Below are 27,938 nucleotides of genomic sequence, written 5' to 3'. Positions count from 1 at the left end.
GTGGGTGGAGCCGGGACGCGCCCCGCCCCTCTATCCGCCCCGCGGTTCTGATTGGCCACCGCCCCCTCATTATGCTAATACAGCACCCCTGGGCGGGGCCGTCCGGCTGACGTCACGGGCCCGCTGGCGGGCGCGGGCCGAGCCGAGCCGAGCCGAGAGGTGCCGAGCGGGGCGGTGCCGAGCGGTGCCGAGGCGAGCCGAGCGGTGCCGAGTGGTGCCGAGCGGTGCCGGGCGGTGCCGAGCGGTGCCGGGCGGTGCCGAGCGGTGCCGGTCGGGCGGGGCGGGGCGCGGAACGGGCCATGGCGGCGGCGGCGGCGGGCGAGGCGGCGGGGGCGGCGTTCAGCACCGCGAACAGCGGCCGGGTGAACGGGCTGAGCCGCCCGCCCGGCGCCATCGCCATGAAGGACCACGACGCCATCAAGCTGTTCGTGGGGCAGATTCCGCGCAACCTGGAGGAGAGCGACCTCAAGCCGCTCTTCGAGGAGTTCGGCCGCATCTACGAGCTCACCGTGCTCAAGGATCGCTTCACCGGCATGCACAAAGGTGCGGGGGCGGCGGGCCGGGGCACCCCCCGGGTGGGATGCCCTGGTGTGGGACACCCAGGTGTGGGGGCTGTCCTGAGGTGAGGTGGGACACGCTGGGGTGGGGAGCACCCTGTGAGGCTGATGACACCCTGAGGTGGGGTGGGTACTGCACTGGTGGGGTGGGGAGCACCCTCAGTGAGGTACTGCACTGGTGGGACACCCTGAGGTGGGGAGCACCCTCAGTGAGGTACTGCACTGGTGGGATGCCCTGAGGTGGGGAGCACCCTCAGTGAGGTACTGCACTGGTGGGACACCCTGAGGTGGGGAGCACCCTCAGTGAGGTACTGTTCTGGTGGGATGTCCTGAGGTGGGGGGGATCCTCAGTGAGGTACCACTCTGGTGGGACACCCTGAGGTGTGGGGGACACCCTCAGTGAGGTACTGCACTGGTGGGATGCCCTGAGGTGAGGGACACCCTCAGTGAGGTACTGCTGTAATGGGACACCCTGAGGTGTGGGGGGATCCTCAGTGAGGTACCAGGCTGGTGGGCCACCCTGAGGTGGAGATAGGGGATCCCTCAGGTGGGACGTCACTGGAATGTGGCACCTAAGTATGGGCAACCTGTGAGGCAGGACAGACTGAGGTGGGGGGAACCTCTCAAGTGAAGGGTCCTGTCCCTCAGGTGGGATGCCCCTGAGGTGAGGTACCCCTCAAGTGGGACAGCCGGAGATGGATCATCCTGACAAAGGGATACCCCTCAGGTGGGATGCACTGAGGTGGGATGCTCTGAGGGTGGGGACCCCTCAGTTGTGGTACCCCTGTGGTGGGATAAACTGAGATGGAGCACCCTGGCATATAGGGGGACCCCTGGGGTGAAGACACCCCTGAAGTGGGACACCCTGAGGCAAAGGCACCCAATGTGAGCACCCCTGATATGGCACAGCCTGAGGTAGGATATCCCTGAGGCAAAGGCACCCCTGAAATGTGGTATCCCCATCAGATGGGACAGCCTGAGATTTGGTACCTAAGTGTGGGCCACCACTGAGGTGGGGTGCCCTGAGATGAGGGTACCCCTCATGTGGGACATCCTGAGATGATGCATCCCAAGGCAGGGATACCTCTAAGGTGGGACATGCCCGAGGTGGAGGCACCCATGAGGTGGGATAACCTGAGGTGGAGCACCCTGAGGTACACCTGGGATGCTTTGAGAGGGGGCACCGTGATCTGGAAGTATGCCTGAGGTCAGAGACACTGGTATGGGGCACTTCTGAGATGGGGGTACCTGGGAGGTGATGTAGCCCTGAAACAGAGATGTCCCTAAGGTGGGACACCCTGAGGTGGGGTACCCAAATATGGGGCACCCCTCGGCTGAGTTACACCTCAGGTGGAGATATCCTTGATGTGGAGGCTACACCCATAAGTATGGGGCACCCTAAGGAGTGGAAACCATTGGGGTGAAGGTACTCCTGAGTTGGAGGAAACCTTGAGGTAGAGCATCCTGAGGTGGGAACACCCCAGTATGGAATGTTTGGATATATGGCCCCTCCTAAGATTGGGGTACCCCTGAGGAAGAGGGGAGCACCCACCAAGGGTCAGGGTGCTGCTGTCTGGCTTGGGGGCACCCCTGGGACCAGAGCATCACAGAGCAGGGAGCACTGCAAGGGATTTTAGAACATCTGCCTGCCTTGGGGGCACCTGTCTGGCATCAGCACAGCCACATGAGTTTGTGCACTCCTGGAGTTGGAGCACCCTGGGGTACAGACACCCCACTGTGGATGGGGACGTGCCATGTCTGCAGTGTGTCCCAGGTGCTGTGACCCTGTGGCATGGCATGAGGAGCAGTGACACACCCAGGGGGTCACGCAGGCACCGCCGAGGTCTCCACGGAACCCCCCACCCAAGAGCTGTGCTGTGCCAGAGCAGGGTCAGCACACCCCAGGTGTCACCCAGACAGAAGCCACAAGCTGTCACCAAACCCCTGTGTCACAGCCAGCACCTGCTTTGCTGGGACTTTCCTGGGAAGCCAAAACTTGGTGTTTGTGGTTGCTGCCTTGTCGATGCCCTTCGGCTATGGGGCAGCCGCCTGGACTCTATCAGTTTTGGCACTTTTGGCCTCCAGCAATTCTCCAGGTGTCTCTGAAGCTGCTTCTGTGCCTGGATCAATGGGATTTGCACCCTTCCAGGCTCCCTCTGTGCTTCCTCCAGCGCGGGCTTCAACGTCTGCGGCCCAGCCGCATGATTTAATTGCGGACGCTCCTCTAATTTGAACGGCATCCTCCCTCCCGGCAAGCCTCCCGAGCAGAACCGCTCCTGCGCCAGCCCTCCCAACTTCTCCAGAATGCCCGGGCACCGTCTACATTGTCGCCTGCAGGAAAAACAGGGAAAAAAAAAAGAGAGAAAGAAGAGTGGAGAGCAGGAAGCCAACATGATTACAGATGGTAAACACTGGAAATGGCACCGGGACTGAGGCGAGCTGCTGTGCTGATCTCCCCTTCCCGCCGCAGCGGGAGAACATTGATCCAGGGGGATCTCTCCTTGCTCTCCGTTGAGGGTAGATGTCCCCAACACCCCAAGGCGGGCAAGGGACCCCATCCCGCAGCGTCCCCCACCCTGCTGCCATGCTCCCTCTCCTCCCAGGCACGCTGATTGTACTTATTAAGAGTTATTAATACTTAATCAGCTGGCGGATTTAATTGTGCCAATATTAAAAATGCATCAATGTCAATTTTATTCATTAAATATTTACTTTGTTGAAGGGAAACTGTTTTGCTGCTGTTTTAATATCACTTTCAGATGCTTTTGGATGTGACCCCAGCAAAGTGGGGGGGAGCCCTCAGGGAGGGAGCGGTGCAGCGGTGGCACAGGCACCAGAAATGCTTCAGGAGAGACGGAGCGAAGAGGACCGGACCCTGTCCCCAGGGCTCGCTCGTTGCTGCCAGCTCTGCGAGCGAGTGGCTCGGCAGCGTGAGTCAGCGTGGGAAAACCTCACCCCAGGCGTATTCCCGATTTCCAAAGCGCCATGATGTCGAAGGAGCCCGAGTGCCTTCACCACATGAATCTCATCCCAAGGAGGATGCTTAGTCTGGGAGAACTGTGGTGGCAAGAGAGGGTGCACAGCCTCGACACCTGGAGATCTGCTTCCTGGAGGACTTGGGCTGTGGCTTTCCCCAGGGCTGGGGCCAGTGTGCCTGCTCCTCCCTATCTCTTTCCTTCATCCTGCTGCTCCATCTCCTACCCTGTTCTGGGGGTGAACTGTGACTGTGTGTGTCCATCTGGGTGTAGAGTACAAGGGCACCAGGATGCTGGATGCCATGGGGCCAGGATGTCAGTGCAACGGGATGGTGGATGCCATGGTGCTGAGCTGCTGGATGCCATAGTGCCAGGGTTCTGGATGCCATGGTGCTAGATCGTCAGGGTGCTTGTTGCTGGATGCCGTGGTGCTGAGGTGATGTATGCCATCATGCCAGAGTGCCAGATCCCAGGTTATAGACTGCCAGGGTGCCAGAATGCTGAATGTCAGGGTGCCAGGATGTCAGGGTGCTGGGATGCTGGATGCCATGGTGCTGAGGTGTTGAATGCCACCATGCCAGGTTGCTGGGGTTCTGGATGCCGCTGTGCCAGGGTGACAGAGTGCTGGGATGCTGGATGCCACAGGGCTGGGGTTCTGGATGCCAGGGTATCAAGTGCCATGGTGCTGGGGTGCTGGTGTGCTGAGTATCACTGTGCAGGATGCCAGGATGCTGAGACACCACAGTGCCATATCAGCTGTGCCACCAGCTCCCTGTGTGCACAGGGCACTATGGCAATACCAGGCCGGACACTGATGCTGTCTCCCTGTCTCCACAGGCTGTGCCTTTCTCACCTACTGCGCCCGCGACTCCGCACTGAAGGCACAGAGTGCCCTGCACGAGCAGAAGACACTGCCAGGGGTAAGTGACACCAGGGCGGTGGGGTCAGCTGGGATAGGGCCTGGTGACACCTCCAGGGGAAGGGCCTGGTTACACCTCCCTGAAGCACAGAATTGAGTGGCACTGAGGTGGTCCAGTTGAGCTGGAGCAGCACCTGGTGACACCTCCCCAAGTCATGGAAGCCTTAAGTGACACAGAGGGATCGGGGTGAGCCAGGGTGGGGGCTGGTGACACCTCCCCGAGGCGCGGGAGCCACTTCCAGCAGCCACAAACCAAGGCATCGATTTTCCAGCCGCCCGCGTGCTGTTGCGCTTTCTGTGGGCTCCGACCTCCCGAGCTTAACAAAGTGAAAATAAATATTTAATTATTCGCCTAAATAAAAATCAATAGGCCCGCGGGTTGGCTGGGGAAAGAGCCGGGGCCCATGAATATCAATCCCTGCTGTGTGTGTGGAGCTGACAGAGGGAGATGAGGTTTGCGGGGATGTGGCTTCCTGAGCCGTGCTCTCACCGGCAGGGCCACGCTTCAGTAGGTTCAAGAGTTAACAGCCCACCTTGGCAGCCTAAAGGAGGTCGGGGTCAGGCCATGCCTGGGGATTCTCATCAGGCACACGCGGGTGTGTATTGCTATTGCCATGGCCCCTCGCTTGGGGGTTGGGGGTGAGTGTGTGAGCACGTGTGTGCACACGGACGTGCAGGTGTGCACCCCATGGGGGCTCACGGCTGTGTCCACCTCCCTGTGTGTGTATGCACACAGGGGTGCAGGGGGACTGTGTGCTTGTGCTCACACCCTGTGCCCATGCAGGTGCTCACACCCATAAGTGTTCACACCTGTGTGTGGTCTGTGCCTGAGCACCCCTTCTGTTCTTGCACACACCCATGTGCATGCACTTGTGTACGCTTGGGTACACACCTATGAGTGCCTGTGAACACACATCTGTGTCTGTGCACACCTCTCTGCTTGTGCACACAAGCACACTCATGTGCGTTTATGTGCAACCCCTCTACCTGTGCTCATACCCCTATACCTGTACTCACACACCTATACCTGTGCTCACCCCCTGAACGTGCTCATACCCGCTATACCTGTATTCACACACGTCACATAGCCTGTACCTGCTCATACCACCTATACCTGTGCTCACCCCCTGTATCTATACATCGCCTGTATGTGTAGTCACATACCTGTGCTCACCCCCTGTCCCTGCTCATACCCTGTACCTGCGCACCCCCTGTACCTGCGCTCACACCCCTGTACCTGCACACCCCCTGTACCTGTGCTCACACCCCTGTACCTGCACTCTCCCTGTACCTGCTGACCCCCTGTACCTGTGCTCACACCCCTGTACCTGCACGCCCCCTGTACCTGCGCACCCCCCGTGTTCCCACCCTCGCCCCCCAACCCCGGCCAGGCCCCGCCCCCGGCGTGTCGGGGGACAGGGGGCGTGTCCAGGCGGCAGTAGGCGTGTCCCCAGTGAGGCCCCGCCCCTCGCCTGGCCCGGCCCGGCTCGGCTCGGCGGGGCTGCGGCCGCCCCGCCCTGTGCCCCGCCCCCCGCGCGCCGCTGCGCGAGCCCAGCCGAATCCGGCCGAGCCGAACCGAACCCAGCCGAGCCGAGCCGAACCCAGCCCAGCCGAGCCCGGCCTTGCCGAGCCGAGCCGAGCTAAGCCGAGCCCGGCCGAACCGTCTCGGGTGGAGCCGAGCTCAGCCGAGCTCAGCCGAACCGCCTCGGTGGAGCCGGCGGTCCGGCCGGTCCGGCCATGCAGCTGCCGCAGGTGCCGGCGCCGGGGCCGCGGCCGCCCGTGCTGTGGGTGCCCGCCGGGTCCAAGATCCTCTGCATCGAGGTAGGGCCCCGCCTTTGTCTGCCGCCGCCTCCGCCCGGCCCGGCACGGCCCGGCCCGGCACCGCCCGGCAGGCTCCGCTCGCGCCGGGGTGGGGGGGCTGCACCGGAGGGGCTCTAGGAGGAATGTGGGTGATGGCGAAGGGGTGCATCTGCTCCCGGGGATGCTGTGCGGGAGCGGGGGTGATGGCGAGGGTGTGGATCCTTGCTCCTGGGGATGGGCATGGAGGGGTGTTAATGGTGAGCAGGGCGTATCTGCACACAGGGCTGGGGATGGAGCGGTGTTGGTGAGGGGGTGCTCCCAGGGATGGGCTGGGGATACAGCCGTGTTTGTGACCGGGGTGTAATTGCACACAGGGATGGTGGGTGTGAGTGGGGGTGATGGTGATGGAGTGTATCTGAACCCAGGGATGGGAATGAGGATGGAGCAGTGTTGGTGAGGGGGTGTATCTGCTCCCAGGCATAGGATATGGGGATGGAGTAGTGCTGGTGATCAGGGTGTATTTGCACACAGGGACGGGGATGGAGGGGTGTTGATGAGCAGGGTGAATGTGCACACAGGGTTGTGGCGTGTGAGTGGGCGTGTTGCAGGGTGTATCTGCACACAGGGATGAGGATGGAGGGGTGTTGGTGGGGAGGTGTATCTGCTCCCAGGGATGGGGTGGGCGGCTGTGGGTGTTGCAGGGTGTATCTGCACGCAGGGATGAGGATTGGGGGTGTTGGTGACAGGCTGTATCTGCTCCCAGGGATGGGTGTTGGGGATGGAGGAGTGTTGGTGAGCAGGGTGTATTTGCACAGAAGAATGGGGTTGGAGGGGTGTTGGTGAGGGGATGTATCTGCACCCACAGATGGGGCGTGTGGGTGTGAGTGTTGCTGTGCAGGGTGTATCTGCACCCAGGGATGGGGTGCATGTGTTGGTGATGAGGGTGTATTTGCACTCAGGGGTGGGGGCTCTGTGAGTGTGTGGCTGAGAGGGTGTATCTGCACCCAGGGAAAGGGAGGGTGTCAGCAGAGGGGTGTTGGTGATGTATCTGGACCCAGGGAGGCTGTGTATGGTGAGGGTGTCGGTGAGGAGGGTGTTCTGGCACCCAGGAGTGCTGGGGGGGTGGTGTTTGCAGGCAGGGATGGAGGATGATGGTGAGGAGGTATCTGCCCCCAGGGATGGGTTTGGTGTGTGTGCTGGCTGGAGGGTGCATTTTTCCACCGCAGCTGTGTGTGTGTGTGTGTGTGTGTGTGGTGCAGGTGTGCAAGGGGCAGTGCTCGGGGGGTGTTGCACCCGCAGGCGGTGCAGGGAGGGGTGTGTGCGTTGGCAGGGTGCAGCTTTGACCCCCGGGTGTGTGCAGGTGGGTGTGCAAGCACGTGGGTGTCTGTGTGTGTGGGAAGAGGAGCTTAGGGTGTCTTTGCCCCCAGTGATGGTGACAGGGTGTGGGTGCACATGGGCTGGGGGATGGCAGCAGCGGGGGTGTGTGGCCACACAGGGTGTGACAGGGAGTGCAGGTGTGTGCAGGTGTTGTGCTGGGCTCTGGTGTGCACCGTGGCCGTGGGGATGGGATGTGGGTGTTGCTGGGGATGCCGTGAGCCCACGCAAGGTGTCTGTGTGCCCACAGAGGGCCCCCGGGGGTCCCACTATGGGTCCTGCTGCTACAACGGGGAAACTGAGGCAAGGGGCATTGTATCCGTGGTGCTGTCTGTGCATCCCAGGGTGCGTGCCCGTGGTTGTGTGTGATCCATGGCAGCAGGCAGGGTTCTGTGGGGTGCATGGCATGCAGCTTGGGGTTGTGCAGGTGCCCGTGGGGCTGTGTGCAGTGGCGCATGGGCACACGTGGGTGCTGGGACAGACGTGCGGTGTGCGCAGCGCTGTGTGGGCACACGTGTGCGGCTTCCGGGGTGTGCGACTGTGCCAGGGGGACTGGGGGTGGCTGTGCTTGGGCGGTGCTGGGGTCTGTGGTTGTGTTCAGAGGGGTGTGGGCGTGTGCAGGGTGTGCCAGGGTGGTCATACACGTGCAGGGTTGTGCAGTGGTGTGGCTGTCCCCAGGCTGGCTGTGTGGCCTGGCTGTGGGTTACCCCCAGGGCTCTGTCAAGGTATTCCTGTGATGAGTGACGGCCAGTACCTCGGTTCCTGTCTCCCTGGGGTGGCATGGACATGAGGCTCCCACAGGCACACGCTGCTCCACTGTCACCTGCCACCTCCGTCTCATTTGGGTGCATGGTGGCCTGCTGGATCCTCTGGCTGTTGGTTGTGAGGACAAGGAGGAGGAGTGTGATGCCAAGGAAGGAACAAAGGCCAGAAGTGACCCACTGAGCACATCCCCTGGCAGTGATTCTATGGGCTGGCTCTCCCTGGTATCCAGGTTCTTGGAGGGCTCCAAATTTGGGTGGGTGACAGTGCCTGAGCAGTCAGGAGATGGTTTAGCAACCGCTGGTGACCGCCTGTGCTGTGGAACACCAGTGGTTTGACCATGGGGTAGCTGGGGCTTTGTGAACTGATGATGATGATTGGTGCTGGAACACCCCAAGCAGGGTGTCACTATGTCCTTGGGGTGTGGGAGATGGATGGATGGATGGATGGATGGATGGATGGATGGATGGATGGATGGATGGATGGATGGATGGATGGATGGATGCTGTGGGAGTGGAAAGGTGGGTGGTGGCAAGATGGAAGATGGATGGGCAGATGGAAGGGTGGTACAGGGATGGATGGGTGTTGGGGATATGGATGGGTGTTGGGAGGATGGATGGGTGTTGGGGGATGGATAGAGGATCTTGGCAATGTAGATGGATGCTATGGGAATGCATGGGTGTATGGGCATGGAGGTTGGGGATGTGGTTGGCTGCAGTGGGGATGGACAGGTATTCAGGGGTGGATGGATGGGTGTTGGTGATATAGATGGATGCTATGGGAACAAATGTGTGTTGAGAGGATGGGGATGTGAATGGGTTCTATGGGGAGGGGTAGATGCTATGGGAACGGGTGTTGGAGTATGGCTGGATGAATCCAGGGGGAAGATGGGTGTGTGGGTGATTGTGTGGGTGTCCAGGATGGATGGGTGTTGCAGGGCGGGCAGTTGGGTGTCAGGAGCAGGGGGAAATGCCTAGGTGGCTGTTTGGTGTGGGAGGATGGATAGAAGGCTGTGTGGACATGGTGCAGGGGTGCTGTGGGGACAATCAGGAGCTCTGGGTGCCACAGGGGGTCATCGAGCACCCTGTGGTGGGCACATCGTGATGTCAAGGGTGCCAAAACCCCCTTCTGGGGGTGTCTAGAGGCCAAGACAATTTCTCCTTGGTGTGGTGTGGCAGCTCTGGGGTAGGTTAGCTGGTCCCCGAGGCCTGACATTTATAAACATCAGCCGCTCCCGGGGAATCAATACAGTTTAATAACCGGCGAGCGGAGACGGGAGACACATCAAAATGACACTCTGCGGCTCCGTAAATGTTATTCTAAATCATCCTCACTGGGTTTATTACATTAAGCATACAGCGGCGGGCATGGGAAATTTATTCCATCAAAGGCCATCACGCTGGTAAATGGGGCTGGCAGGTCAGTGGAGGGGTGCAGCTCCCCCCCAAAATGGGGTTCCCTCCTCCCAGCTGTGACAGAGATGTGAGGGACAGCAGGGTTCTGGGTTTAGGGTCTCGGTGCTGTCACAGCCTCCGGAGCTTGGGGTGAGCCAAATCCTGCCCCTACACAAGGTGGATGTTTGGGGGACTGGTGACATAATGGGTGACACTGTGAGGTGTCCCTCGGTGCCACTCTGTGCCATCCCATGACTCCTGGGGACTCAATCCCTTCCCTGGACCATCCCCAGCTCTGCGCTGACATTTCTCTCCACGTTTCCCTGGAGATGAGGCGGTTGCTGTGGAAACCTCCCTCCTCTTCTCTCTTACCCATCCTCTTCCTCACCCTGATGTGGGGGGGACTGTCTCTGCCCCTATCCATCCCCAAAATTTAGGGAGCCCTACCAGGGTGCAGCGGGGGGCACCTGGGATGGGGTCGCACACACACGTGGGGGCGACCGTGCCCGTGTGTCCTCAGGGCGTGTTCGTGTGCGCGCCCCCGCGCCGTCATGTGTGACATCTCGCTGTTGCCGTGGCGACCCCATCGAGCACATGGCTCAGGCTCCGCAGCATCGCGGGGGAAGCATGCTTGTTGCCATGGAAACGGCCATAATTGTAGCATTTTTCGGCTAAAAGAGGGGAAAAAGGAGGGGGAGAGAGGAGGAGGAATGGCTCCATGGGGCAGCAGGCCAGGGATGTGCCTGCCAGCCCAGCGTGTCCTGCTGCACACGGGTGTCACACTCGTGGGTGCACATGGCGGTGACAAGGAGGTGGCCAAATTTGGGTGAGGTTTGGGAAAAGGAGGGCAATGGTGCCAGAGGGGCCGGGGCTGGCGGGGTGCTACTTCTGCCTCTGCAGTCCTTTGCAGTCGAGGAAAGCAGGCAGGCGGCCAAGCCTGGCACTGGCAGCCCCGCGGGCGCCTGCAGCACTGGGTGCCCATAGCCAGGGCCAGAGAATTGCCCTTTGCACATGGCATCCCCGGGTCTCTGTGGCCACAAGCTGCAGATCTGTTCATGCACGTCCCTCCCCTTTCCCAGCTCCCGGTGCCAGTCATTGGCCAAATCCTGCTGTTCCCCATGGAAAGGGTTCAGGGGCCCCCACACTGACCTGCTCTTGCTTGTGTTGCAGATGAACCGCCCCATCCAGGTGAAGCCGGCCGACAGCGAGGGCCGAGGAGGTAGGTCTTCAATTCTCCAGGTGCCTGGCATGGGCTGGGGGGCACAGGGTCGCCCGGGGGGTGATGGGGGACATGGTGGCATCATGAGGGCTGCTGTGTGAAGGTTGGTTTGCAGAGAAATCCAGGAAAGGATCTGCCTTTGCTGGTGGCATCCAAACCTGGATGCAGAGCAAATGCCATCTTCTCTCTCCCTGTCTGGTCAGCTGGGGGGAGCATCCTGATATCATCCTGGGAATGTCCTGACATCATACCATGAGCATCCCAACATCCTGGGGGGTAGAGCCAGCCAGCCATTCTCCCTCACCACCTGAATTTGCCAAAAATGCAATTCCCTCTCCAGAGCTGCCTGTGGAGACCCCAGGGCAGGAGTTGGCTGCATATGGCCCAAGCCCTCTCAAACTACCACCCCCCCAAATTCTTTGTGACATTTGCCCCTCATTGGGCTGTGGCATTGCCAGGCTGAGGTGATTATTTGGGCAAAATCGCAGGAATTGGATCAAAATCCCACATCTGTTGTGTTGCTGGGCAGGTAGGCGCTATTGGACATGCAGGATGCTCTCATGGGGCCGCCTGCACTTGGCAGGATGGCTAGGGTAGCTCCCCCCTCATCCAAACCCTGTTATTAAACACACTGGGAGCTGGTCCCAGCATGTCCCAGAGGGACCTGGCAAATAAATTACCCACTTACCGAGCGTAATTGGGGAAGGATTAAAAATCGATGGGTGAGCTGGGGCTCCCGTCTCCAGCCCCCTCACCCAGGAGGCGACGCTGGGCTGCCCAGCCCACTCCCCCTGGAAGGTGCTTTATGTTTAACTAGATAACACACGAGCCCTATTCCCTTAACTAATTTTCCTGGTACCTTAACGGACTAAGCATTCATTGTCTCCTGCCATTATTTATTTATTTCCCCAGCAACGCTCTTGACAGGGCACCTTATTTCCTTTGTCAAATGCCATTAGCGTGCGGCGGGAGCGCGTGGCCGCACAAGACAGATGCTGGTAATAATCATGAAATTCTCATTATTTACTATCCCTTCTCTTGTGTTTGGGTTATTGATGTCCCCTGGGCACGGCTGGAGGCTGTGGGTTGTTCTGCGAGTCAATCACACGAGGGTGATCACCTCCAGTTTGTGGATTCTCTTTGTTCCACCGCATCCCACCCCAGTGCTGGGGGAGCCAGCCCCCCCATCCCTGGGAAAAGCCTCAGCTCCACTCCCTAAAGCAATGGCTCTTCCAGGACTCACCCCTCAGCAATTTCCCCACAGGAGAGGTTTTCCTATCCTGAGTGTTCTGTAGGATGGAGATGATAAGCCCAGCACCTTCTCCATGGGATCGGTGTCGCTTCCTCCCTCTGATGTCACTTGGCTCCTTCCCCTCCATACACCATTTTTGGTGAGGGGTTGGGATGGTAAGTGACCTCCCACTCTCTGATGGGTTTGGTTTTGTTTTTAGAAGACAGGAAGCTCTTTGTGGGCATGCTGGGGAAGCAGCAGAGTGAGGACGATGTCCGCCGCCTCTTTGAGCCCTTCGGCCAGATTGAGGAATGCACCATCCTCCGAGGGCCTGATGGAGCCAGCAAAGGTGGGCTTTGGGGCACCAGGTGGGCACCCTATGGACCCACAATGGCCAAATCCAACCTGTCCCATGTTCCCTCTGTTCCCTTAGGTTGTGCCTTTGTGAAATACGGCAGCCACGCCGAGGCACAGGCTGCCATCAACAGCCTGCATGGCAGCCAAACTATGCCGGTAAGTGCCAGGCTCACACCCTGCCCTGGCTGACCCCACGCTGCCTGCTTAATCCAATCACCCACTAATTTGATCCTCAGTCTAATTGCATCAAAATCCTACAGACTGGCAATTTGTTGGCCACATCACCCCAGGTTCCTCCTGGCCAAGGTGCTGAGCCCTAGAGGTGGGGCTAATTCTCTCCATGCCAGAGAAAGGGGCAGTTTAATTAACGCTGAAGGTCAGAATTGTGGACAAGGAAAGGGAAAGGAAGCAGAGGTCAGGGAGCTGCCACTGGGGAGAAAAACTGGCTATAATTAAACCTCACATTGATCACTGGTTGCTGCTGCCAAGCTGGGCAGCGTCCCCAGGGCTGAGGCTGCTGCGGATGCTGCGAGCCACGCCCACAGCAGGTACACAGTTTGGGGCATTGCTGTGCTCCCACCATCAGCCCCACCTTCCCCCCACCTCAGGGCGCCTCATCCAGCCTGGTGGTGAAGTTTGCAGACACGGATAAGGAGAGGACCCTGCGGCGGATGCATCAGATGGCGGGGCAGCTGGGTATCTTCAACCCCATGACCATCCAGTTCGGTGCCTACGGGGCCTACACGCAAGCGGTAGGAGCTGGTGCAGACTGGGGGCTCTGGGGGACCCCCGTGGGTAGAGGGCTGGTTTGGCCCATGAAAGCACCAGTGCCAGGGTGTGTGGATGCCTGGGAGGGCTGGTGTATCCCTGTTTAAGGGCAGATGCAAGGCTTCCTGCCCACAGCTGAGGGTGGTTGTAGGGTTCAGTGGTCCCATATTTAGCATCACCAAGACCAAGGCTCCTGTCCCTGGGTCTGGCAGCAGGTGGCATTTATCCCTCTGAATCCACACAAAGCAGAGATGCTGATTTGCCCTCCCCTCTCTCTCCTTCTCTCTGCCTCCTGCATTCTGTCCCCTTTCCCCCTTGTTTCTCAAAGATCATGCAGCAGCAGGCAGCCCTGATGGCGGCTGCACAGGGCACCTGCCTCAACCCCATGGCTGCCATCGCTGCTGCCCAGATGCAACAAATGGCCGCCTTCAATGTCAGCGGGCTGGTGGCTGCCCCCCTCACTCCCTCTTCAGGTAGGACCCTCGCATTTGCCACTTGACATCCTCGGGGGGGACTCTCGGGGTGGTGCCGGCCCTGACGCCACGCTCCCGCAGGTACAAGCACCCCTCCGGGCATCAGCACGGCGCCGGTGCCCAGCATTGCCACGCCCATTGGGGTGAACGGCTTCAGCCCGCTGCCGCCCCAGACCAACGGGCAGCCCGCCTCCGAGACCATCTACACCAATGGCATCCACCCCTACCCAGGTACAGCCCTCCGGGGGCTCCGCCACGCCCCCCGCTAGGGGAGTGTGCTCGGCTCATGCGGGATGCTCGCGGGGTGCTCCCCATCCGAGGAACACGCTGGATGAACCCGCCGTGTGCTCCCGTGGCATCACTGCAGGGAGGAGGGAATTCAGGCAGGGAGCAGCTCTGCCCCTCCATGGCGGCACTTGGTCAGGAGCCCTTTCCCATGGGAGCTGTGCATGCATCCATCCCTGGCTTTCTCTGGCTTATTCTATCTTCCTTCTCCTTTCTCTTCTCTTCCCAGCTCAAAGCCCCACGGTGGCAGACCCCCTCCAGCAGGCCTACGCCGGCATGCAGCACTATGCAGGTCTCAAACTTCGCTTCCCACTCCTTCCCTCTCTCCCCTCTTTGCTCTTCACTGTTATTTTTGGGAGGTGAACATCACCCTGGGGTTGAACATTGGGCTGGGGCAGCGTATTTGGGCATGGATTCATGAGGGGAGCAGCAGGTGCTGAGCCCTGGCAGGAGCTCCAGGGTGGCAATGCTGATGAAAGCACCATCCCCTCATCCCACTGGCTCCTGTTATGGCCCCCCGTGCAAATTTTGGATGGTGCAAAGTGAATTTTAATACCCATGGGGCTGAGATAACTCCATGGGGGAGCCCTGGCAGTGGTACTGAGAAGAGGGGGCAAGATTTGGGAGGGGCCACCTCCACACCAAGACACCAAAAATGTTTGGATGTTTATCACGTGGCCAAGTCTGATGGCCAAGGACATAGGCCATGGAGGGAAAAGAGTCAGAGCCTCCCATGGAAATATGTCAAGCCCAGCAGCCATTTAATTAGGAGCACTGACAGCAATGTCCAGATTTGCAACAGAAAATCAAGTTTTGGACCCCAAATCCTTGGGGTTTTTCAGCCAAACGTACCATCTTTCCTCAGCCTTGAGGCTATATTACTGCTATCACCAGCTTTTCTCCTGGGAGAACTGTTCCCACATCCCTGGTGTGTCGGGAGGGGTGGGAAGGGCAGAGCCAGCAGCTGTGAGGCAGGAGAGGCCCCTCGATGGCAGGTGGCAGCAGGGGACCTGCCTGTCCCAGCCCTCTCCATGGCTGGGGCAGGTGCCATGGCCTCAGCTTGTTGTTTCTCTCTTCCAGCAGCATATCCCACTGCCTACGCTCCCATCAGCCAAGCCTTTCCCCAGCAAGCACCTCTCATCCCGCAGCAGCAGAGAGAAGGTGAGGGGTGGGGGTCACCCCATGTGGGGCCGGTGGCTCCTCGGCGTCCCCCCGGGGTGACCCCACCTTGTAGCTGACATGTCCTGTCCTTTGTGTGTCACCCAGGTCCCGAGGGCTGTAACCTGTTTATTTATCACCTGCCCCAGGAGTTCGGGGACGCGGAGCTCACGCAGATGTTTTTGCCTTTCGGCAACGTCATCTCTGCCAAAGTCTTTGTGGACCGTGCCACCAACCAGAGTAAATGCTTTGGTAAGTCCCAGGGTGTGGCTCTCCCTGGTGTCCCACCTCAGGGCTCCAGCTCTTCCCAGTCCCCAGCACAAGGTTCCAGCTACCTTTAACATCGCAGCTTGGAGCTCTGGCTCTTGCTCAACATCTCAACTCAGGGGTCTGGCTCTCTTCAGCATCCCGTTTTAAATATCTGATGCTCCTTGACATCCCAGCTCTTACCAGTATCCAGCTCCAGAGTCCCATTGTTTCTGGTCTCCAGCCTGGAGGTCCAGCTCTCCTAATATCCTGGCTCAGGGGGTCTGTCTGTCCCAAAATCCCAGCTCAAGGGTTTGGCACTCCCAGTCTTCCCAGCTCGGGAGTCTGGCTCTTCTGGACAGCCCAGCGCAGAGCATCTCCATCTCGGGTGTCCAACTCTCCCTGAAGTCCCTGCTTGAGGGTCTGTCTCTGCACCATCTCATCTTGGGGATCTCTCTTTCCCTAGTCTCTCAGATGTCTGTGTCTCCCTGCTGTCCCTTCCTTGGGGTCCAACTCTCCCTATGTCCCCAGCTCAGGGATCTGTATCTCCCTCTCACAGACCTCAGTGTCCCCATAGACTCTTTCACTGTGGTGTCTTTGGAGGCCCTATCACCTCAAAGTCTCTGCAGACCTGGCCTACAGGCATCTCCTGAACTCACACATCCCAATCCTGGTGTCCCCACAAAGCCCATCACTCTGCTATCTCCACATACCTGCAGACCTTGGTGTCCCCCCAGACGCCATCACTCAGTGTCCCTGCAGCCCCTATCACTTTAACAGACCCTGTCACCCCAGTGACCCCACAAATCCCATGTAGTAGTGTCCCTGCAGATGACTCCAGTAACCTATGGACCCTCTTATGCTGCTGTCCTCACAGCCTTGTCAGCTCAAGGTGACCTCAGTGTCCCTGCAGGTGCCATCACCTGTCACGCACTCCCCTGCAATCCAGGGCTGTGATGTTACCCAAGGACCCCCTCTCCCAGCACTCCCAAACCAGGAGCTTCCCACAGGATTTCAGTGCCTGGGTTGAGGCAAGGCAGCTGCCTGTGATGTGTGTGGTGACAAGCCCCTGTGTCCCCTCCCTGCCAGGTTTCGTCAGTTTTGACAATCCGACGAGTGCTCAGGCGGCCATTCAGGCCATGAATGGCTTCCAGATCGGCATGAAGAGGCTAAAAGTGCAGCTAAAGCGGCCAAAAGACGCCAACAGACCCTACTGACCCCAGCTCAGCCTGCGGAGAGGTGAGGGGCCTGGCTGGTCATGGAGCATCCCCCTGTCCCCATGTTACATCCCGCGTGTGGGCGGAGATCTCTACCTGGCACCACCCAGCTAAAGGATGTGGGTCCCTCCCTCCATCCTTCCTTCCCTCCATCCCCCAGCAGGAGGCTGACAGCCATTTCCTTCTGTTCCAGGTCGGACGTCCCGCAGTGTCTGACGACTTTCCCCTTCCCCAAGTGCAGTATCCAAACCCGTAACTCTCTTTCTTTGCAACACATCCCGGAGGAGGAAAAGGAGGAGGAGGAGGAGGTGAAGGAGAAAACGGCAAAGAAGAGAGCGTTTTGGTCGTAGCTTTTCCTTTTTGAATTTTTTCCCAAACTGGTCTTGTTTGTTGTTTAACGGGAATGAGAGGAAGACAAGGAAGGAGGGGAGCGATGCGGTGCCGGGGCTGCGATTCGCCGCCGGCCGCTCGCCGGGACTCACCGGATCCCTCACTGGGAGCAAGGCTGATGGCTCCGGGCAGCCGGGCCACGATCTACCTTTGTTTTTTGGGTTTTTTTTAAAGCACTCATTTGCTGCTACCGATTTCCCAGGAGAAACGAGGAAAAGAGGCTCCAAATGGATTCTTAAACCAAAGCCGGTGGGACGGGACCAGCCTCGGGCGCTTCACCTGGAGGATGTTTGTTTGGATGATAAAGAAAAATGGCAAGATTTTCCTTTTTCCCTGCATTGGGGAAAAAAAAAAAGAAGGATCAAAGTATGTTGGACTTATAGAAGATATATATAAATAAGTATATATATATATATATCCCATGGAGCAGGGTGGCGGGACACACGCTTCCCCTGCTTGTCACTGGCACAGGGACATAGGATTACTTGTTTCAGAGTCATATCATTCCTTAGAGTTTAGGGACCAAAGGACTATTGCTTTTTTTAAATATATCTATAAATAAATTAATTTAAAAAAAAACAAAACAAAACACACAAAAAAACTTCGGGAAAGGAGGAGAAAATCCAACAAAAATTAAGAAGGTTGAGTAAAACCCTCGGGCATTCAGAGCCACGAGCGTTTCCTACAGGGCTCGGATTTGGGGGGTTCAAGGGCTCGGTTTCGGGGGCCAGTTCATGGCTGGGGATTGGGGGGATGCAGAGGGGATTTCAGGGGGGGACTGCAGTGGCTCCCCCAGCTCCATGGCCCAGGGGGAGTTGGAGCCCCTCGGTCACCTCTGGCAGAGGGTGGAGTGATGTGGTTCTTTGCATTTTGGGTTGGTTTGGGGGGATTTTTGGGTTGGGTTTTTTTTTTTCAGCCAAAAAAACTTAAAAAAAAAAGAAAAATGTGAGGTTTCGGCCGAAATGAAGTGAAACGAAATAAACTTATTTTGTCAAAATCGTCACCTTCGTTGGTTCTTTGGAGCAATCGCTGCCGCGTCCACCCCCAAACACAACACCCGGGCCCCCTTTATGGTCAGCTCAGCTCCAGCTGGGCTGGAGCATCCACCAGGATTTGGTGAAGCTGGGAGAGCACCACAGGCATCTCTTTTATTTGCTTTTTCACAGGAATTGCTATTTTTTGGAGGAATTCACCCTGGCTGCAGAGGGAATCAGGACAGGATACAGCCCTGTGGTTTCACTGATCTTTCCAAGAGACAGAGAGATGAGCTTCAGAGAGATGTGGCCATGTCCCATGAGATATCCCTTCGCACTTGTGGGTACAGCTGAGTGACTGCCATGATCCCAGGAAAGTGACTTATTTTTTATTTGAGGAAGAAACCCCAAACCCCACAAATTTAAGCAACCCTCTCCCACGAAGGGGTAGGTGGCAAGGCCAGGGGCGAGGGAACAGCCACCAGCCCAGGTTTGGGTGGCCCTTGGATACTTGGAGCAGCCAGTGTGGGACAAGTGGGGATAGCCAGATGTTGGGATCCAGGGGGGACAGAGGACAGGGATGTGCCAGAAGTGACACTGAGTGCACCCATTGGTGTAATGAACCTGTCAGGACTCAGGTGGTGACTCTACCAAAACCAGGATAATTCTTAGATCGGTTCTTAAATTTCATCATAAATCCTGGCTGAAATCATGGCCTTGTGCTGCTGGGACTGACCTGGAGAGCCCCTGGACTGTGGGGACCAGCAGTGCCCAGCCCCCTCTGCCTGCCCTGAGCCCTGGCAGCCTCTGGGCTATCTCTGCTGGCTTTCCATCCAGGTTTGGGTGTAGCAGGATGCAGCTGTGCTGGCACTGCCTCCGTGTCCATGGAGTTACTGGGATGGGCTTGGACTGAAACAAAATGCTGTCCCTGGGAAGTTCCTTCTCATTTGAATCTCTTCTGCAGCAACAGTGCCTGGGGGGCTGCTCCATGGGGTCCCATGTTCCCATCCCTGAGGCACAATCCCTTCTCCATCGTGTTCCGTCTCCACAGCACCATCCCTTTGCCATGGTGTGATGGGGGAGTAGCTCCCTCCCAGCCCTATCCCAAAGCTGCATCAATTCTCTATGGCACTTCCCCATCATCCCACCCCTTTCCCTCAATTCTTTCCCTTCCCTATGAAGAGATTCCTTTCCTTTCAGCATGATCACCCTTCCCCTCAATCCCATCCCTACCCCAAGATACCACTCCCTTGTTTCCCACCTCTTCTCTACAATCTTATCCTTTCCTCATGATCCCATCCCTTACCTGTGCTCCCATTCCTTCCCCAGGTTCCAGTCCCTTCCCTGTGCCCCTATTCCTCCCTCACACTCCCACCCCCTCCCTTAAATCCCACTCCTTCCCCATGACCCCATCCCATCCCTTTCCTGCAATCCCATCCCTTTCCTGTGCCCCTTTCCTCACAATCCCATTCCCACCCTGTACCCCCATCCCTTCCCCAGCATCCCCTTCCCATACCCCACACTTTAATTCCGAGTTAAATCCACAAACACTGATTCCTTTTCTCTTTTTTTTTTCCTATGTTTTTGGGTTTGTTTTGGTCGTTTGTTTTTTTTTTTTTTGCTTCAGTTTCTCATCGTTGATAAAAACGCCGTCGCTGCCAAAGCCAGGAGGGGCCGTCCCCAGCCACGCTGGACCCACGGCTCCTTCTCCAGGCTGCCACAGAGTTGGGGACAGTGGGAAGGGGACAGGGAGGGGATAAGGGACCGCTGAACCTGCCTGGTGCTCACAGGGTGCCCAACGCCTATGTACAGGTGGAGCCGCCGGTGTTGCCCCGGCTCTGCCCTGCCTGGGGGGCTCAAAACCTGCTCGGCCCCTGCCCAGCCTTGCCCGGGGGCTCACTCGGTGCCCGGGGGGTCCCAGGGTGCCACCGCCACCGCTCAGTTTGTGTACACCTGAGTCCCGATCACACGCATGATCTCCTTCTGGATTTTGGGGTCCTGAGTATTGATATTGGCATCTCCCACTTGGCCATCTTCATACCTGCAGGAGGAGAAGGGGGTCAGGGGGGTTCTGTGGGGGTCCCGCAGGTGCGGCAGGGTGGGCACAGCCGGACTCACACAAAGAAGAAGCGTGTGCAGACGTGGTCCGAGACAGGGCAGACCCAGATGTTGCCGTGTTTCTGCAGGTCCTTGGAGGTGATCACTGCGGGGGCAAGGGGCTGTTGGAGATGGGACAGGGGACAGAGGGCCTGTCCTTCCATCCCTCCACCCACCTGGTGAGCCCAAGGGTGCTGCCTGTCCCCCCCCATTATCCCCCACATCCCCACACCTTCGCAAAGCGCGATGCAGTTCAGGTTGCGGCTCTGGAGGAAGCGGGACTGGATGGAGCGGGTCTGTGGGAAGAGCAGCCCGTGTTACCACCCTGTCCCAAACACCCATGGGTGCCATGTCCCCATTGCCATCCTGCCCCGGTGTCCCCTGGCCCATCACCTGGGGGATCGTGTTCATCCGGTTGTACCGCTGCACCAGCTCATCCTTGGACGGCATCCGGTGCTGCCCTTTCCCCATTCCTGTGGAAGAAGCAAGAAGGGGCTGTCAGTCTCTCAGGGAACACTCTGGAGTGAAGTGGGGACACATGCCACAGACAGGGATTGCCACCCTCAGCGCTCCTGAGCCTTGGGAACCCCCCAAAAATGTGTGCAGCAGCTTCTGAAGACTAGAACATGTTGAGGGTTTGATTCTTTGGAGTGTGGGAAAGCCCCATCCTGGCTGGGAAAAGGCTGGTGTGTTGGGATGGATATGAGATGCTGCCACTCCTGAGCAGATTCTCCAGCCAGCACGATGCCAAACCTCTCCAGGCCCATGCAGGGAGTGGGAATGGGAGCACAGGCAGGACTGGGCAGCACAGGCAGGACTGGACAGTGCAGGCAGCCTCTTACCTGAGTATCCAAAGGAAATACTGGAGATGGGGCTCAGATAGATGCCCTTGCCATAGGCTGCTCCATGCAGCTTGCGGGAAAATACCAGGGTGAGCGTGGTGGGATCACCCCGACAGTTCAGGCACGGCGGTAGTGAAGGAAGCCTGGCACTTCCCAATGTCTGCTCCCTCCCCACCCTCCTGCCCCCTCCCTGCCTGCCTGCTGCCCTGGGGTGTGCTGGGTGCAGGGAGCAGACCGGTACCTGCAGTTTGGTGTAGGAGGCGTTGACCAGCCCGTTGCGGAGGATGGAATGCCAGTTCTCAATGTGAGAGCCACTGCAAAGAGCCAGCCCCACATCAGCCATCATCCCTCAGCCCCAGGGCACCCACCCGGGGGGCTCCCACCATCCCCCTGCCTTGGGAACTCACTGGAAAGCAAAGGTGCTGCCGTAGAGTTTCTTGGCCGTGCGGAACCGAGCTTCCTTGGCCGGGGGGCTGCTGAGCAGGAGGAACTGGTGGGAGGTGTGCATGAACTTCAGCTGCTACCAGGGGAACGGGAAGAGCAGCGGCAGTGCCGGCAGGAGAGAGGACAGACAGACAGACAGAGATCATGCACGGCCGCCCGGCCCTGGATCTAGCCCAGCCTGGCTTTGGTGACTCCAAGTTTGCCAGAAGGGTCCTTTGCATGCCTGTCTTGCCCCCATCCCACAGCCTGTGTAAAACATCCCCCTTCCTATATCCCTGTCCTGACTCCCATATCTCCCAGGCTAGAACCCCACCCAGAGGGATCCATCCCACATCCCAGACCCTTCCATTGCTCATCCCATATCCTTACATGACTTATCCTGCAGCCCAGAGCCTACATCCCATCTCCTGTATCCCTCCATTCCACCTCCCATACTCCATACCCTTTATCCCACACCCCACCTGGAGCCTAGCCTGGCCCCTTACCCTGCTGAGAGGCAGCTTGACAATGTGGGATCTGTTGCTGGAGATTATCCTTGGGAAGAGGAGGAGGAAGAGGAGGAGAGTCAGAAAAGGTGGTCCCAAATCTGCCCCGAGATTATTAGATGCTCGTGACCCCCCCAAAAGAAAGGTGATGAGAGGGTTGTGCCCCAGATACCTGGCTGCCCCCCACTCCATCCCATGTCCTGGGGAATGTGGGGCAGTGGAAGGGACAAGGGGCAGCAGGAGAGGGCTGCAGCACCCTCAGCCTTACCACTGCAGGAGGGGATGTGCCAGGGGGTCCAGCTTGTCCATCTGCTTCTTGATCTCCAGGTAGGACCCCTGGCAGGGGCAAGATGGGGTACAGGTGGGTCTCCCAGCACCCACCCAGCCATGGGCAGATGGAGATCAGCACCAAAATGCCACTCCCAGCTTGGATCCCACACTGGGGAGGTGACATGGGGCTGTGGGACCACGCCACATACCTGGGTCATCTCCCGGATGGACATCACACTGTCCAGGGCCTTCTGCAGCCGCTCGTAGTTCTTCTTCTGCACATGGGGCAGGAGAGGAGTGGCCATCAGAGGGGTCTTTGGGGCTCCCCATCACCCCCTGGTGTGGGGGAGCATTGTCCCCCCAGTGGTTACCTTGGGGTTGAAGGCCAGAGTTTTGGGGTCGTTGGGGTCCACCACAGAGGGGTAAGGCTCAAAGATGATGCTCTTGCGAGGGGACTCGAGGGCAGCGCGGCACATGGCCACCAGCAGGTCCACCACCTTGGGGCAGAGCAGGGACTGAAGGACAGCCCAGCCCCCATGGGACTGGGGAGGGTCATCACCATGCCCAGCCCTACCTCAGCGCCCGTGGCCACCTCCTCGGCCGCGCCGGACATGACGCCCAGCGTGTAGAAGGAGAAGACGCAGAGCTCCCGGGTGCACACGGCTGGCTGTGGAGGGGACAGGAGAGTGCTGAGTGTCAGGGATGGTGACACAGGGACACAGCCCGCACCTGACCTGGCCCTGCCACCCCACCTTCAGCATGGAGCCGTTCTGGAAGACGTGCTGCTCGTCACACACCACGCAGTACTCATTGAGCGTCGGGATCCGCTGCTCTGCATACTTCATGATCTGAGGGGCAGGACGGAGGGAGGGAGTCAGGCCCTGCTGTAGGCATGGAGCATGGGGGATGCTCCAGGCAGTGGGATGGGGATGAGTGGGACCCTGGTCAGTGGGGAGGATGATATGGACAGTGGAGTGTGCATAAGTGAGATGTGGGGCACTGGGGATGATGTTCCGGGCAATGGGACAGGGCTGAGTGTGATGTGGAACAGCGAGAAGGACACTCTGGGCATCAGGATAAGGATGAGCAGGACATGGGGTACTGAGGAGAATGCTCAAGATAGCAGGACGTGGATAAGTGGGAAGTGGGACAGTGGGGAAGGATGCTCTGGGCAGCAGGCTGAGGATGAGCAGGATGCAGGACTCTCACCTGCACGAGGAAGCCGTACTCCAGCGTGGGGATGTTCTTGCAGTGGCCGCCGACCTGTGACAGAGCCAGAGCGGGGCCAGCTGCATTATCCCCCTTCCCACACACAGCCCCAGCTCTGCATGGCACAGGCAGCCCCCAGCTCCCCCCAGCACAGCAGGACTCCCAACACACCAAAACCCTGGCACAGGAAAACTCCTGACATTCCAATGTGCCCTGGCACAGTGAGACCCCCAACATGCCAACCCCCTCCCAACACAGCAGGACCCCCAACATCCCAACACCCCCAACACAGTGGGACCCCCAACATGCCAACATTCCCTGCCACAGCAGGACCCCCAACATGCCAACATTCTCTGCCACAGCAGGACCCCCAACATGCCAACATTCCCTGGCACAGCAGGGAAGCAGCACCAGGAGTGGGGTAAAATCCCACTGGACCCTACAGCCAGGCCCCAGCTCCCCAAGATCATCCAAGACTGGAGACAAGAAACCCTGCAGGGGCTCCCCTATCCCATGGGGGTCCCAGCACCCCAAAATAAACAATCTGACCCCAGAGGAGCCCCTGAGAAGGGGAAAGAAGAGAAAAGCAAACCCTAAGGCGGGGTGGCACCCACCAGGATGTTGAAGGGGGCAACACCTGCCTGGGTGCTGGCGGGTGGGTAGCCGAAAACTTCCACCTTGGGATTCTTCACCATGCAGGACACGGAGCGGTTCATCAGGCGGTTCACGCGAGGCTCGGGGATGCCCAGTTTGCCCTTCAGCACTGAATCTTGGATAACAGGGAAGCTGGGAGACCTGCAGGCACAGAATCCCCCTGAGCACCTGTCTGTCACCATTCCCTGCTCCTCCATCACCCAGTGCTGCATCCACCCATCAGCTACTTGTTGGGAGCAACCTCCACCTGCTTGGGATCTGGTAGGGAGCAGCAGCATCCAAGTGGGGAAACTGAGGCACAGTGCCAGGGCTTACCCAGGGTGAGGGGATGGAGGGCTGGTCCCCTGTGGGGACAGCACTGGGACCTTACTTGGGGATGGGTGAGAAGATGCTGAGCCCAGCACGGAACTTCTTGATGGTGCCACTTGTCTTGAACCAGCTGTGCCGCTTCTCCTGCTGGGTCTTCAGGAAATCGTTGCTGAGATGTTTCCATTGCTGGGATGTGAACATGCCCAGGATCCTGGCAAACAGGGAGGACAGCACCCATGGGTGCTGGGTGGTCCAGGACATCCCCAGCCCCTCCTCTTCCCCACACACAGATGGTAGTGAGCCCGTCACAGGATTGTGTGGCGCATACAAGGTGGTGGCAAGGGGACATGTGGCACGTGACCAGTTTTGGGGCAGAACAGTGACTCTGTGAGCTCCCCCACCCACCACCCTTGGGTGCCCACCATGTTTCAGCTCTTACTTCTTCAGCTGCAGACCCAGCCCAAAGCCCTCCTTGTTGGACGGCTGGAAAACCTCGATGGACGGTTCTGTGGGGAGAGAGGAGGACGAGCCATGGGTGCTCCACTGTGCCTGTCCTGAGGGCACAGGGACCCCACACCCTGCCCGTGCCCACTCACCGGGGCCATCGAGGTACTGGGACAGGGAGAAGCGCAGGCGGAGGACGATGGGCTCCGTCCGCAGCACCTTCCACGCCGTCGCCACCTCCTCCTGCCAGGGCAGACACACTTTGGCACAGCCACGGGAGCTCCACCCAGGCAGGGGCATCTGGAGACCCCCTGGGTGCCTGTGCCCACCCTCCCCATGCCAGCAGCACCCCAGGGACTCACATCGAGGAAGCTGATGTTCACATGGAGGTCAATGTCCACGTCATCGATGGTGCCATACTCCCTGTGAGGACACACGTTGCTGTGGCACAGGGGGTGGCACAGTGCAGGAACAGTGGCCTGGTGGCCACTGTGCCAGGGTGGGCAGGCTCATGGCACGGGGACATGGCACGTGTGGCTCCCCATGTATCAAGTGTATGCATGGGGGGAGTGCCCAGAGTGTGGATGTGAACTGGGGAATGTGACAGCACAGCCAGGTGCTCAGGGAATGGCATGGCCAGGTGTGCTAGGGGTGCCATGTTGAGTGCCTTGGGAATGGCACAGCTGGATGCCCAGTCAGGTGCCCCGAGGATGGCACAGCTGGTTATGCAAGGGTGCCACTAGTGGGTGCTCCAAGACGGCAGGGTCGGGGTGCCTGGGAATGGCATGTCCAGGTGTGCTGGGGATGGCACTGCTGGATGCCTGAGGATGGCACAGATGAGTGCCTGGGGCTGCCACAGCTGGATGCTCCAATAATGCCATGTCTGGGTGCCCAAGGACAGCACAGCCAAGTGCTCAGGGGACACTGTGGCCAGGGTCCTGGGGAGGGGATGTCTGAGGGATGGCTCAGCCAGGTGCCCTGGGGATGCCATGGTCAGGTGGCCCAGAGATGGCACAACCAGATGCCTGGCAATGCCGTGGCCAGATGTTCTGGAAATACCGTGGCCATGTGTCCCAGAGATGGCACAGCATGGCACAGCTGGGTACCAGGGGACGGCACAGGTGGGTACCAGGGGATGGCACAGCTGGGTACCCAGGGACAGCACAGCCATCCTGGCACAGCCCAGCTATGCAGCTGGGCCTGGCAGTGCCCGGTGCAGGGCAGCAGTGCACCCACCTGACGGCCACGGCATTCTCGCTGTAGATCTCCTTCACCGCCTCGATGTCGGCGTCCAGCTGCGTGTGCCGGTACAGGTCGGCGGCGCAGGTCCCCTGTGGCACAGCACCGTCACACCCAGAGCCTCCCCAGGCCTGGCAGCGGGGTCAGTCTGGGGGCTCCCGAGCCCCCCTGGCACCACGGGGAGCCAGCACCCACCTGCACGCCATAGAGGAACTCCTCGGACTCATTGTCCCCGTCGGAGTCATCGTCCGTCCAGTACTGGCCCTTGAGGTCCTGGGGACAGAGGGGTGGGAGGCAGCAGGGATGGGGGAGAGGGTTGGGGAGAGGATTGGGGGAGCACATTAACAGGGAGGGAATTAGGGGGGAGCAAACTGGGGGAGCTGGTTCTGGGGAGAGGGTTGGGGGCGGTGGATTTGGAGAAGCACTTAGGGGGAGAAGTAGGATAAGGAGAATGATAGGGGTTGGGGGGAGTGTTTGGGGGCAGCAGGATGGGGATGTGGGATGTGGGCAGTGAGGTGGGATGGAGGAGCAGGTTGGGTGAGGGAGGATGGGGGGAGCAGATTAGAGGGGAGCAAGATGGAGACAGCGCAGGATGGACCAGCAGGACGAGGCCACTGGAATGGGGGAACAGGATGAGAATAGGATGGGGGAGCAAGATGGGAACAGAGCGACGGAGGACCAATGTGGGGGAACAGGACGGGACAGCAGGATTGGGAAGCAGGATGGGAACAGCGCGATGGAGGACCAGGATGGGAACAGAGGGATGGAGGAGCAGGATGGAGGAGCAGGGCAGGCACTGCGCATGGAGCTGCCGGGGGATGCCCGGCCGATGGCGGCGAGGGGGTCCCTCCTCCTGCTCCGGCCCCTTCCCCGCCCCGAGCCGGGGGACCCCGGGACACGGGGGGACACCGAGGGCCGCTGCCCCTCCCCCGCCCCGGGCTGCCGCGGGCCCGTCCCGCCCCCTTGGCGGGGGCGCTCCCCCCGTGGCCGCGGCCGTGTCCCCGCGTCCCCTCCCGTGTCGCGGCCCTCACCATGTCAGCGCGGGCCGGCCGGCGCGGGCACGGCCGCCATGCTGCCGGGGGGCCGCGCCTGACGTCAGAGCCGCCGCACCGCGTCACCCAGCGGCGCCGCCATGACGTCACCGCCGGGGACCCCCCGCCCCCCGACAGCCCCCGAGCCCTGAGGGCGGGGCAGCGCCGTGAGGGGACGCGGAGCCGGGCCCAGGGCCGGGTGTGCCTGTCCCAGCGCAGGGGTGGCCATGCCGGCCGTCCCTCACTGTGATCCCCCGCTCCAACGCGGCTCCCGTGTCCCCAGCACAGGGTGACCATTTTGGGGCCCCTCCCTGTCTGTCACAGCCCTCCCGCAGCCCAGCCCAGTGTCCCCAGCGTCCTCAGTGCAGGGTCCACAGTGTTCCTAGTGCAGTAACAGTATCCCCAGTGTCCCCAGTGCAGAGTCCACAGTGTCCCCAGGACAGGGCTCCCAGCCCCCCAGCACAGGGTGACCATTTTTGGTCCCCTCCATGGACCACAGGGTCCCCAGGGCGCCCGGTGCAGGAGCCCTCTGTGGTCCCAGCACACAGTGACCATTTTGGGTCCCCAGATGTCTGTCACAGTGTCCCTACAGTCCAGCACAGGGGCTGAGTGCCAGGTCCCTGTGTTAATGGCATGTCCCCAGTGTCACCACGGTGCCAGTGTAGAGCCACTGTCACAGGTCACAGGAAAAAGGTCCCCATGGGTCTGGGATCATGTTCCCAATACCTCCAGCATGGGGTCCCCAGTATGACCAGCCAAAGGCCTTCGTGGATCTGGCATACAGTGTCCATGTTGGGTCCCACCCAGCTGGGACA

The 27,938-nt window shown here is 59.5% G+C and overlaps 2 protein-coding genes across 11 annotated transcripts; one reads left to right on the top strand and one right to left on the bottom strand.

Annotated features, from left to right (window-relative positions):
• The first annotated feature begins 304 nt into the window (after window positions 1-304).
• CELF6 (CUGBP Elav-like family member 6) lies at window positions 305-17,847 on the top strand. 7 transcript variants are annotated; one of them, XM_030955107.1, is made up of 13 exons: window positions 305-543; window positions 4,370-4,452; window positions 10,952-11,000; window positions 12,452-12,580; window positions 12,665-12,744; window positions 13,197-13,340; window positions 13,685-13,829; window positions 13,911-14,060; window positions 14,344-14,406; window positions 15,198-15,275; window positions 15,381-15,524; window positions 16,608-16,757; window positions 16,929-17,847. In XM_030955107.1, the coding sequence occupies exons 1-12, from the start codon at window positions 399-401 to the stop codon at window positions 16,733-16,735; spliced, it is 1,338 nt and encodes a 445-aa protein (XP_030810967.1). In that variant the 5' UTR covers window positions 305-398; the 3' UTR covers window positions 16,736-16,757; window positions 16,929-17,847. The 7 variants fall into 7 exon arrangements, with proteins under 7 accessions (XP_030810967.1, XP_030810966.1, XP_030810969.1 ...); XM_030955106.1 differs by having other exon boundaries at window positions 15,195-15,275; window positions 16,929-17,053; XM_030955112.1 differs by having other exon boundaries at window positions 339-543; window positions 12,455-12,580; window positions 15,195-15,275; window positions 16,929-17,053.
• A 1,806-nt stretch (window positions 17,848-19,653) lies between these two features.
• On the bottom strand, window positions 19,654-27,199 carry PARP6 (poly(ADP-ribose) polymerase family member 6). Of its 4 annotated transcripts, XM_030955104.1 has the most exons (22): window positions 27,124-27,199; window positions 26,288-26,365; window positions 26,090-26,184; window positions 25,216-25,276; window positions 25,006-25,096; window positions 24,849-24,915; window positions 24,471-24,620; window positions 24,061-24,241; window positions 23,447-23,500; window positions 22,990-23,085; window positions 22,812-22,904; window positions 22,609-22,734; window positions 22,447-22,512; window positions 22,236-22,303; window positions 21,968-22,016; window positions 21,446-21,555; window positions 21,280-21,352; window positions 21,039-21,108; window positions 20,590-20,669; window positions 20,429-20,492; window positions 20,218-20,302; window positions 19,654-20,140 (listed from the first exon to the last, which is right to left on the bottom strand). In XM_030955104.1, the coding sequence occupies exons 1-22, from the start codon at window positions 27,124-27,126 to the stop codon at window positions 20,038-20,040; spliced, it is 1,863 nt and encodes a 620-aa protein (XP_030810964.1). In that variant the 5' UTR covers window positions 27,127-27,199; the 3' UTR covers window positions 19,654-20,037. The 4 variants fall into 4 exon arrangements, 3 of the variants coding, with proteins under 3 accessions (XP_030810964.1, XP_030810962.1, XP_030810963.1); XM_030955102.1 differs by having other exon boundaries at window positions 21,039-21,352; window positions 21,446-21,558; XM_030955103.1 differs by lacking the exon at window positions 27,124-27,199 and having other exon boundaries at window positions 21,446-21,558; window positions 26,288-26,434.
• Between the last annotated feature and the right edge of the window lie 739 nt (window positions 27,200-27,938).

Source organism: Camarhynchus parvulus, chromosome 10 (assembly GCF_901933205.1).
Source record: "Camarhynchus parvulus chromosome 10, STF_HiC, whole genome shotgun sequence".
Taxonomy (NCBI): domain Eukaryota; kingdom Metazoa; phylum Chordata; class Aves; order Passeriformes; family Thraupidae; genus Camarhynchus; species Camarhynchus parvulus.
The sequence above is the reverse complement of the archived record's forward strand: the minus strand, read 5'-3'. Positions and strand labels throughout refer to the sequence as shown.